Source organism: Otolemur garnettii, unplaced genomic scaffold (assembly GCF_000181295.1).
Source record: "Otolemur garnettii isolate 467f Iridium unplaced genomic scaffold, OtoGar3 scaffold00027, whole genome shotgun sequence".
NCBI lineage: Eukaryota > Metazoa > Chordata > Mammalia > Primates > Galagidae > Otolemur > Otolemur garnettii.
The window spans coordinates 20,016,643-20,029,174 of record NW_003852422.1 but is presented as its reverse complement, the minus strand read 5'-3'; the positions used below and the strand labels follow the sequence as shown (position 1 = coordinate 20,029,174).

The 12,532-nt window shown below is 39.5% G+C and overlaps 1 protein-coding gene across 1 annotated transcript; it reads left to right on the top strand.

Annotated features, from left to right (window-relative positions):
• Positions 1 to 6,257: 6,257 nt before the first annotated feature.
• DYNAP (dynactin associated protein) lies at positions 6,258 to 12,071 on the top strand. The gene is made up of 3 exons (XM_012804278.1): positions 6,258 to 6,314; positions 10,202 to 10,366; positions 11,706 to 12,071. The coding sequence occupies exons 1-3, from the start codon at positions 6,258 to 6,260 to the stop codon at positions 12,069 to 12,071; spliced, it is 588 nt and encodes a 195-aa protein (XP_012659732.1).
• The last annotated feature ends 461 nt before the right edge of the window (positions 12,072 to 12,532 follow it).

Here is a 12,532-nt window from a genome sequence, read left to right as displayed (position 1 = left end):
TTAGAAAATCAATTACTCTGAGTTAAAGTCTCAGCTGTGGAGAAATATCAGTGATTAAGTCACCCCACCCCTCACAGGCAATGGTTGGGAAAGGAAAACCACACCTTTCTACAGTCACCCCCAGGGTACTGCTTTGGGTAGTTCTTGGGTGATTGGCCCAGTTCAAGAGATCCAAATCAAGTATCCCAGTCAGCACTTGTCTCAAGAGGGGGAGTTCAAGAGGTTTCTGGCAGCTAGATAGCAGGGGTCTTCTGGCAGCTCAGATATGACCCACTCCAGTGCTCCATGGGGTCAGAAGGACCTACCAAGCAAATAATTAAGGACCTACCAACCTTAATCTAGAAAGGTTGATGCTTCTTTCCCCACCTTATACCTTTGTCACACCCAATCACTGGAGACCCCGCAGGGCTTGACCCATTTGTCCAATAAGCAAGTGTTGCAGGGCTTTGTGTCTGCCAGAATCAAAGTAGAGTCAATGCCACCTCCACTCAGTTACTGCTCTTTGTCGCCAGCCAGCAAAGAGAGCTGAAGCCTGTCTGTCTCAGGCACTCAATGACAGCTGGAGAATGTTCTACCTGAAGTCAATCTAGGCCTGAGAAAATCCAGACAGCACCAGAGATTCTCCCACGACCATCAGTTAATTTTCCCAGTTCAAGAGCTCCAAGCCTATTGACCCGATCAGTACCCACTCTCCAGCTGGAAAGCTCACAAGGTCTCCAGCACCTAGATAGTAAGAATTTACTGGTAGCTCAAGTGTGGCTCACTTTGATGCTCTGAGGAGTTCAGAAAGGCCCATTCAGTAGACAATTTGGAGTAAGAAGGCTGATGTCTCTTTCCCCTCCTTGCTCGCCCTTCACCACCGGAATCTGGTAACCTCAGTCTCTGGTAAACCCACCATCAGTCTCTGTTAACCCAGATTCTGTCGCCCAGTCCTGTTCAATAAGCGAGTCTGTCAGGGCTTTGTGCCCTCCTGAGTCCAAGTAAAGTCAATGCCTCCTCCACTTGGTGACCACTCTTTGTTGCCAGCCAGCAGAGGGAGCTGAAGCCTGTCTGCCTCAGGCACTCAATGGCAGCTAGAGAATATTCCACATGGGCTCAATCTAAACCTGGAATTTGTTTTCTTGAAGTCGTGGCTTGCCTCAGTGGAGAAGATGTGTGTTTATCTATCTCTTCTCTCAGCTCAGCTCTCCTCCTTCAGCTTCATTGGGTTCTTTCTGGCGGTTATCTCTCCCCCTGAACTGGAGTTTATGTTGAAAACTAGCTCCAGTCAGCCCTCATCCCCTGTTCCTCCATATTCTTATTAAATGTGAAAATTGGAGTTAGGGAAAATAGCCAATCTGAGGATTTAGCAAAGTACAAAACACATTGAAACCAAGTGAACAAATAAACAGACAAAAATGCTACCAGACACACAAGTACACAGATGCAGAGACAATCAGAAACAAGTAAACAAACATATAAAAAAACCAAAACTAAAACCAAACAAAGAAACAAACAAAACCCCCCACAAAAATGGTAATCATAAAATGATAAAAAAATAAAAAAACAAAAACAAAACTAATAGTCTGATGTAAGCATTCTCAGCAACCATAAGAAGAGGAGAGGAAGAGAGAAGAAAAAAGGAAGAATAGTATTATAATAAAAAAAAATTAAATAAAAAGACTTAACAGTAACACCTACAAAAAAAGGACAAAGAAAAAAAGGGAAATAAAAGGGGGCACCACCAAGAAAAATATTATTCTTATGTATATATACAAACATACATATGAGATGGGGATCAATGTTAGTGGGAATATGTTTATGTTGGAATATACTTTCTAGATAGCAGGTGGTGCTATGAGTGGTTCCCAGGCTTAAAACAAACAAACAAATAAACAAACAAATAAATGAAAGAACCCAAACAACAAGAAAAGGAATTTTTGCTGACAGGTTGCACAAATTCTCCCTAAAACATTTCCCGTAAAGTGTGGTGTGTCCTGAACCAGCTTCAGATGCAGGATGACTGGCTACAGGTGAGATTGAGCTCTCCACGCTCCTGGAAGAGGTGCTATGGAGACCCCATTTTTGAAGTTTTACAATATGTCTGGTTCCTGGCTGGCCACCCAGCCTTGGCTGTCCTTTTCCAGGCGGCACTCCTATCTGTCCTCCAAACTTGGCACAGGAGTCCACTCTTCACCAGTTTTTCCCTTCAACTCCTAGTTTCCACTCAAACTGGAAATTGTTATCGTCCATGAGAAAAGGGCTGGTTGCTGCTTGCACCAACTGCTTTAGCGCCAAGGCACAGATTTTTTAGTCCGTTTCTGTGAGGAAGGGGCTGGTTACCTCTGATTCCTGCGGATTCAGCGACATGCACAAAAGATTTTTCAGAGTCTGTATGAAAGGGGTTGATTGCCCCTTTCACTTGCTGCTTCAGTGCAGTGCACCAAAGACTTTTGAAATTACAAAGTGAATCTGTTTCCTGAGCAGAATCCTTTCCCCTCAAATTTCCATCTGGTTGCCTGAACCCCTGATGCTCCAAACAGGGTTAGGGTGACCAGATTTTAACATTTGTAAAGCGGGACAACATGGCCAGTGGTTGATGCAGGGGCAGGGCAGGGGACAGGGCAGAGCAGGGCCTGATAACAGTGTAAACTTTGATAAGCAGTTCTTGATAATCACTTCTCAACAATTATTTGTTATTATTACAGTTTAACATTATAAAATTAACAAATATAATATAAAACTCATTCTGGCAAAATAGCCACACGGCAGCCAAAAACCATATATTCCCTTCCTGTTCTCCCACCATTCCCTAGCTTGTTGTGTATTCTTTCCAAAAATCGGGACTTTTTAAAAATGCCACGGGACGCAGGACAAATTGTTCAAAAGCAGGACTGTCCCGCCAAAAGTGGGAGGTCTGGTCACCCTAAACAGGGTCCAAATGGCTCCCCTTTCCGGTAGCCAGAAATTCTGCTCTGGAGTCCACGCCTCACCGCACTCTCTGCAGAACACCCAAACTCCCCATGAATTGGGTATAGAAGTCCTTTGTAGGCGAGGGATTGGTTTCTGATGTTTTAGGCCACCGGCCCTAAGCCGCTGGCTGCAGCTGGCACCACTTCAGTTGTGGCAGTGAGTTTTTTCTGGCAGATACTGCGGTTCTGGGTTACACTTCCAATCCAGCAATTCACCTCTTTGCTGCGTTGCTTGTCTATGCCAGCACTCCATGCAGGGAAAGATCCAGCCCCCCCACTCTCACCTGAAACTGCGAGGAGAGTTGACCCAGCAATGCATCCCCTCCGCCATCTTACTCTGCCTCCAGTGCTTTTTATAATTTTGATGGAGCACTTCAGTTTCAATTTTTTTTTCCACAAGAATCTTTTATACTTTTGAATTAATCAGGCTGTGTTGTTAGTATTTTACTTAGGCTTTGTAATTCTGTGTCTATTTAGTTGTAATGTCACTAATGCAACAAAAATGAAGTAGAATAATCCCTTTCCCTAAAATGTTGTCTAAGACCACAAGTCTGAAACTGTCATATTGACTTTCAGATTATCAACAGAAAAAGAAATAATAATAATACTATTGAGATTTTGGGTAAAAAAAATGTTGTTTGAGTAATTTGATTAAAAAAAAAATCAGCTTTGACCTAGGCTTTGAGACAATAGTACACTTCACCTCTGTATTAAATGACTGAGAAACAGCCTCCCCACCACCAACTCTGGAAGAATAGCTAAGAGTTCTCCCAACCTCCTGTCAACCAACAAGATTTTCAGATTTCTTTGAGGCATAAATCCTGCTCAGAATGACAATCATTCATCAGAGATTCTGACATGCCAATGACAGGTACTCATCTTGTCTGCTCATTGTGGCAATCCAGAGGTATTTTTCTGTTGACCTCTCAATTGAGGCATTCACAGAATTGTTGAATTCTGTTGAATTATTTGAAAAGAGTATTTTCAAAGAAATACTTTTTGCAAAATAAAGAAAAATATGATTTTTACAGGGTAAATTTAGTTACAGAAAAATGCGTTGTTTAATTTGTCTGCTACTATGTTTTAAAAATTTAAAATTTTCTTCCAAATTTTCCAATCCAGTCTTGGAACTGCTTGGTCAATTAGAGACCATGAAGGTGAAGCTCAAGTAATAAGCATAATCTTTCACTCTCTTTTTATTTTTTACCTTTTCTTTTTTTTTTTTGCAGTTTTTTTTAGCCAGGGCTAGGTTTGAACCTGCTGCCTCCAGTATATGGGGCTGGTCCCTACTCCTTTGAGCTATAGGTGCTGCCCTAATCTTTCACTCTTTATGCCATTGATAAAATGTGTGGATGCTACGGGAAGGAATAGACTTTTACTTAACACAATGGCTAAGTGGCTCTCATGCCAAAGTAAATTTTTTACACAACAGAATTATAGTGGTATTTTACACAAAGCACTATTAAATCAATACCATTTGATAATAATAGAATTCTGATTTTCAAATAAATCAACTTATTTAAAGGTCATTTTAAATATCATTAATACCATCAATGTCCTCGCACCCCATGGCCACACGACAGTACTGCTGGCTTTGCTTCAACAGGAATGAGTAATCATGATTTTGTTTTCTAATTTTTTAATGGGGTAAAATACACATAACAAAGTGTATCATCATATCATTTTAAAGTGTACAGTTTAGTAGTATGAAAAACATTCATCATGTTTTATAACCCTGGCCACCATCCATTTCTAGAACTCTCTTCAACTTCCCAAACTGAAATTTTATGTCCATTAAGCAATAATTCCTCATGCCCCCTCCTCCCAGGCCCAGACAGCCATTCTGCTTTTCCACTACTTCAGATATGTTATATAAATGAAATTACATGGCATTGGTCTTTTTATGACTGGCTTATTTCATTTAGCATAATGCCCTTAAGGTTCATCCATGTTGTTTTTATGTTTTTAACTCCTCTTTAGAATAAATCTTTTCCCAGCTTCTCAATTCCTCACCATGTACTGTATAGTCTAAAGCTTGAGAATGTGTTATTTCAGGTGATCCAGAAAAATTTATTAAGCTGCAAGTATTAAATGCATTTGTAAGAGAAATTTCAAACTTTGAAAAAAATTCAAAATCCAAAAGTGTCATAAACAAAGAGGACAAGGCTGTGGTCTTCTTTTTGTTGCTGAACTTTTCTGCAGGAGGAGAGTACTGGGTACGCTTTTGGAGCTCAGTAACCTCACTTACTTCATGAATAAACCAATACAAGAGTTGGTCCTTTTACTCTTTAAAACAAACTAGATTTCTTGACAAAAAGAAAATTCCTCTTCCTAAATATTTTTAATATTTCATCATTTTTTAAACATTACTGCTTAGGAAATTGATCAGAATCTCTGTAAGTTGATCCCCCTCCCACAAGGTACTGCAACAAACTGTCAACATATGGAAGTGGTCAGCACAAGGACTGGGGCCCACTGTACTGATATGCACATGTCTGTTCCATAAAAGTTAGGTCAATTTAAGAAGGTGGTCAATGTAGAGAGGTGGTCAACTATCGAGGTTCTACTATATTTTTTAATATGTATAAGTTACCTGAGAACTGACTGCCACATATTAACCCAGGGACTGAACAGGTGATGGGTCTCTAAGGCCATAGGTGTCTAAGAGATGGCGCCCACGAGAGAAGGGAAGGCATTTGTGCTGGAGTAGAGAAAAAGCAATGGCAAACTTGTATTTCAGAAATTTTATCTTGGGTGAGTCCTCAAATAGAAGGCAGGTGTCTGAAAGGCAAGGTCAAGGGGAAGAGAAGGAAGAATTGTGTAAGATTTTCAGAGCTGCTTTCCCTCAGGAGCAGACCCACGAGTGCTCTGAGGAGGTACTGCCTGAACGGTGGGGCCAAAGGAAAGAGAAGGAAGAATTCTGTAAGACTTTCAGCGCCTTCAGTACCTCCACGAGTGCTCGGAGGAGGTACTGCCTGAACGGTGGGGCCAAAGGAAAGAGAAGGAAGAATTCTGTAAGACTTTCAGGGCCGGTTTCCCTCAGGAGAGCTGTTGTCACCAGAGCTCTCAGAGGAAATGTCATCGCTTTTCTTTTGTCTTCCTCTAACTTAACACTTCATTTCCTCCTCTAAGGTGGATCTGTGTTAGTGAATAATTATTTAGTTTAATCCATGCTGCACTGATGCATCATAGTTGAGATTTTCTACCAGTTGTTTTAATTATTTCTCTTGAGTGCAGATATATAGGACAAGGAACAAGTTGAAAATTTTTCTTAAGCTTAAGAGCTTGTGATATTAGCAGCTCAGGATGGACAAGAAGCAAGGGAAGTACGTAGTGAACGTTGAACACTCTGAAAACCAGCCCGTGAGTATTGTCCTATTTTGGTGTTTTGCCTCTATTACAGTACCATTTTTAGCATTTTGAAGAGCAGTTTGATCTCTTTACTATTAGTAGTCAAGGTCGTAATTGTGCATTTTTCTCAAAAAGGAAGAATGACCCTGTGTTAAGTTTTCTGCTTTAATTTTCATGTTATATTTGGCTATACTGTATTTTATACATTAACTTAAATATAGATGTGTTATTAGGAATGTTTCTATGAGTATATACTGTAGAAATAAATCAATTGAACCTTCTAAATTTACTGTCATGTAGATATAAAGCTCCAATAACATAACCATTATTTATTGTAATATTGTTACAATTTGAGGCTTAGATTTTGATATGTAATTTCTAGACCTGTCAAAATGCAGATTTCTAAACATGCTGAAAAACCAGATATTAATCCTAGATATTGTCTTTAGGCCTAAGAAAAAAAATTCTCTAAAGATTCTTGCTTCATGTGAAAATAGGATAATTTTGTCTAATTTTTAAAAAATATTTTTTACACCAGGAACCAAACTTTCACTAGATAGCTATCACCATTGTATACGATTATCCTATCCTATCTATATTATGTATAGATTTTATGTATCTTGTTATATCTCGCACATTAATCTTTGATATCAGAGCAAAGAAAGGACATGTGTTGAAAATGTAAATGGCAAGTTAAAACTCACTGCCTGAAGAATAAATAAAAAGCGTGTGAAGAAATATTTTGCCTTTGCCGTATGGAGCTGTGGCAATCAGCTCATGTTAATCACTTAGGAGATAAACCAAAGAAAAGAGTTTTGTTTCTCAGTAAGTGTCAGTTGAGTAAAAGAATCTAATGGAGAAGTCCTGGTTCACCAAAAGAAAAAAAGGTTGTCTGTGTTATCAAAAAAAGGACCTCCTGGAAGATGTCTTTGTTACTGCTGCGTCTGACAATTCTGTACGAGGACCTCCAAGGTGCCCAGATACTCCCTTTACCCAGGTATCCATCATGTTGAGAAAAACAAATTTCAAGGTGTTTACAATTATTATCTTTTTTTTTTTTACAGCATATATCTCAATAGTTAATTAGGTATTTTACTTTCTTGTAGATATTCAGGTGTAGTAACAAAAATATGTCTCTTAAGAACAAATTCAATAATGGGGTTTAAAAATTATTTGGAGATTGCAGATGAATAAAAAAGAAATGTCGGTGTTTTCATTTTTCTGTTAGGGATGTAAGAGATCTGAAGTTAATCCCCATAAAGTTAGGGGAAAACCCTGTAGATTAGAGCTTCCTTTGGTAAATAAAGCTCGTATACCTTATTAGCTATGTTAGCTATGCTGATGATCTGATTAAACATTATTTGCACCTATTTCAATCTTGTTCAGAGACGCCACCTGTACTAAGAGTCATAACATCCTAACACAGCAAAATTGTTACTGCAAAGCTGGCTGAGATCATAAGCTCTCCACCAGTAATTATTTCCAACCTTTACTTCCTCTTTAAAAGGGCTGTGATTCCCACAGGACTAGAAAATTCTGGAAAACTGGCCTAGTGAGTGAGTTTTACTTTGTTTACAAAGTGCTTTAAAATGTCAAGTTCAGCTGGGTATGGTGTCTCACACCTGTAATCCTAGCACTCTGGGAGGCTGAGGCAGGTAGATTGCTTGAGGTCAAGACTTTGGGACTAGGCAGAGCAAGCATGAGACCCTGAGACCCTGAGACCCTGTCTCTAAAAATAACTGGGCATTGTGGCAGGTGCCTGTAGTCCTGGCTACTTGGGAGGCTGAGGCAAGAGGATTATTTGAGCCCAAGAGTTTGAGATTGCTGTGAGCTATGATGCCACTGCACTCTATTAAGAGTGACAAAGAGAGACTGTTTCAAAAAAAAAAAAAAAAGAAAAGAAAAGAAATGTCAAATTCATAAGTTACAGGCAAATTGGATATAACTAAAGCAGTAGGATTGGTACCCAGGAAAATTAGCAAGGGTATTAATAAAGGTAAGTTTAATGTTCCTCAAATTTACCTGATGAATAACAGGTGAAATTTTATTTAATCATATTGAATAAAACATATAGCTGATATCTTTCTTTCTTTGATATCATACATACAGAAGAATCTAACTAAACTCAGAAAAATCTAACTTAACTGATTACTGCTAAGAGTATTCCATCTTATCTATGTTAATGGCAATGTATTTTCTTTTTTTGTATTTTTAATGATAGTTCCTAATGAGCCAATGAGAACATAGTTTTAAGGGAACTCACTAGTGGTTAGCCAGCAAATTCTATAACTATTTAGCAATGGGTTATGAAATCAACACAGTCAAAGACAACTAGTAGAGTAGTAGTTGTTATAAAAATACTACTACTACGACATTCTTCTTAGTAAAGTATCACAAGAATGGAGAAGCAAGAATCCAATGTACTCAATTCTAATATGAAGCCAGGAGATGATCTAATACATACCCTTATTAGAGAAAAAGTCAAATCAATTTAAGGTTGGGGGCAGGGGAATGAGGGAGTGGGGAAAGGGGAGGAGAGAGGGGATGAGGGTCACAGTGTATGGCACCTCCCTTGGGGGTGGGACACAATTATAAGAGGGACTTTAACCTAACAAATGCAATCACTGTAACCTAATTCTTTGTACTCTCAATAATCCCAAACAATAAAAAAAAGAAAAAATACTACTACTACCAATAATGCTAGTTAAAACTCACTGAGTTTATACTACGTATCAGACATTGCTCTAAGCACTTTGCAGTTATTTACTGAGTAATCATCCAAGCAAGTCTGCAAGTGGGTGATTTCAGTGTTCCCCGTTTTGAAGCTGATTAAGGAGTGGCCAAAGATGCTCTTTACATCTAGAACCTAGAAAATAAGTATTACCATCCTGTGAGATGAAGTGCTCTAGATAATTCTACAGTATTTTTGGTATGTAACAGAATTTTTTCCCAAGATCCATAAATTCCTGACTGTGCTGCTCTCTCATTCTGACGTATCTCATTCTTCTTCCCTCCTTTTTTAAACACAACTCTCCCCCAAGTCTTTCCACCAAACGCACTCCTTTTCAATCTTTATTCACCCCTACTTCTCAACAATGTTTTACACTTATTGCATTTATTTGTTAATTATACACTATTCTGTGTTGCCTTCTTGTTAGCAAATAAAACTTCTCAAGAGCAGAGACTTTTTTGTTGTTGTCATAAATGGTTTTTGTGCTGCTGTATGTCCAAGCTGAACCAGCAAGAATGTGTGGCAAGCTGGACAAAGGATTTGTCTTCTGATTCCTGTTACGGGCTTGGGAGTTCCATTGGCTACAGCATGGTATGAATTACACAAAGTAGTAGAGGGTTTTTCATAAGCACAGTGTAGGATGGTACACACTACACTCATATATTAGCAAAGTTCAACATAGCACTCAGAGTGTAGCACAGTGGAACCTTCACAAGTCTTGCCACTGGAAGCTCTTAGCTCTAGTGCTTGCCATGGTATCATAAAGCAAATCACTTCTGCGTCAGCATTCTTATTTTCAAAGTGACCTGAACGGGTTGTTTGTGACTAGTTGCAAGGACTTCTTCAGCTCTACATCCTGTTCCTTGTAGAGGCTTTGTAATACGTCCTTTCCCTACAGAAGCTTGCATCATGAGGATAGTTGACACATTTATGCAATGTGATGAGGAAGAGGATATACATTCCTGAGCCAGAACTTTGTTAACTTTCCAAAATTAGTTAAAATGTAATACATAATAATCCCTCTAAATTTTTTTGTCTTTAGAGGGTAAGAAAACATTTATTCCTTTTAAATGTCACACTCCTGTATTTTTGACAACAGGGTTTTATTTGAGCCCTTTTACTTCGCCAGAAGGGTTTGCTGTTTTTCACTTGTGCTTCATCTCTGTAGCCCATTACACGCCCAAATGACCAGGAGGCTCACAGCTCCACATCCTGGTGTCCACCTTCAAAGGACACAACGTGTGAGGTCTCCTCCAACTTAACTGGGGTCTGGGTGAGCCCAGGAGTCTTTGAACACTCAAGATGTGCACAACCAGAATCATCCGATACACAGGTAACGTGTGGCATGGTGGATTGGGGTATGCTCTACATGGGAGCATGCTTGGTCTATTCTTTCCCAAGAAATGTATTTAATTGCTTAATTCACTTACATTTATATTAAGCATTTACTGTGTTTTCAGTATAGTTATAAATCACTATGAGGCAGTTCCCAAGAAGGAGAATATTTAATGGTCTCTGTTTTTAAAAAGTTAATGTCCCAGTTAGGGATTTGAATATCCACAATAGACAGCATGTAGAAAAATCAAAAGAATAAGGGTAAGGGACAAAAGGAAGGTCAGGGAGAGGCGGGGGAGCAAGTGTGTTGCCAATTTAGGTTAACTCACTGTTCAGACTCTGATTGGGGACTGTGTCATAGTTAAGGTTTTGCAGGTGCTGTTCTAATGGTGATCACATCATTTTCTTACACTGTGGAGTCTCTGAACCAGGGTGTGGCACTTTTTCTTAGTTCCTTGGGGTCTGACCTCCAGTGCATGTGACCATGACACAGAAACTTGACTGTCCTCTAGAGCTTCTCCACCGGCTTTGTAGACCACATCCAGTTCTACTTGGTTCCTGACCTCATCTCCTGTTGGCTGAACTAACTTTACCTTATGACCATGTCTCTTATGTTTTCAGCCCTCATATAGAAACTTGACCTTGACTATAAATTACTGATTTGATTTGACAGTTCGGCTGGGTTTCCCAGACTCTGGAATTTCTCTCCCCTGCTGTGTTTTTGAAGATATAGCTTTGTGGGAATACAGCCATGCCCCCTCCCTGCATGTGACTGCATTCACACCGTAGTCGGGGTGATAGAGGGAGGAGTGAGTAGGGCACAGGCAGAGCTACCCTGCATGGTGCTATAATGGTGGATACGTGTCATTATACACTTGTCCAAACCCATAAAATGTTCAACACCAGTAGTGAACCCTAAAGTAAACTACTGACTCTGAGTGATAACAATGTGTGTTGTAGCTTCATGATTGTAACAAAACCATCACTCCTGTTGGGGCAAGGGTCACATAGGAAATCCCTCTGTCTTCTACTCAGTTTTTCTATGAACCTAAAACTTCTCTGAAAAATAAAGTTTATTAAAAAGAAAAAAAAAATAGGCCCTCTACTGGAAAACAGAACGAGAGGAGGTGAGATAGTGGCGGATTTGTCTTCTAATGTTAAGACCAGCATTGAATTAATTTCCACCAGAACGAAAACCTGGACTTCAAGTCTAAACCTCAGAGACCCATAATGATTCGAATAAAGTTAATGCATACATTATAAATAATACCAAAGAGAGAATGATCACAAGCATTTTTGTTTTTCATTACTGTCATTTTCATTTATACCTCTCTTAGTTCAAAGGAAATTGCTGCAATGAGTGGTCTCTGTGGAAAGTCTTCCTGGCTTGTCTCTTAGCCTGTGTGATTACGACAGTGATTGGAGTACTCATAATATGCCTGGTGAATAATAAAGGAGATGACTATTCCTACATTGTTATCCAGCTACCCCCAAACAACCCTGGGACAATCTGTGCAACTTCTCAAACTGCAATGACCACTTCAACGGAGCCTGCAACTCCAACCACTTCAACAGAGCCTGCAACTCCAACCACTTCAACGGAGCCTCCAACTCCAACCACTTCAACCAGCACTTCGACTAAATCTACAACCACCACCACCACAACTCAAACTATAACCACAAGAGCCATCCGTAAAAAATAATGATCACTTCAACAGACTCTGCAACAGCTAGAACTTTAATGACATTAAATGCTATGACGAATTAAGCATAGGTGACAACCCAAACCGATACCACTTCCACCATCTCTTTAACTGAATCCGTAACTAAGTTCACTTCAAATGACTCCATACAGCTGCTGTTACTTCCACTTAACCTACTGTAATTTCTACGTAGCCTCCAATAACAGTTCTCATCCCCCTCTTTCAACAACTGATAATCTCCACCTTTTCATCGGAACCTGCAACCACAGATCCACTATTACTGCTTTAAACTAAACAAACTAAACGGAACTGCCATAAGTCACCTAAATGACCTGTTCCTCAGCAATTAACCTTTAGTGACCACCACTAAAATTAGCCTTCAACTACTCCTTACACTGGCTGTTCCCCCAAAATTGAAATTGTAGCTACAACTTCTACAACAGCCAATTCTAGTGTATGGC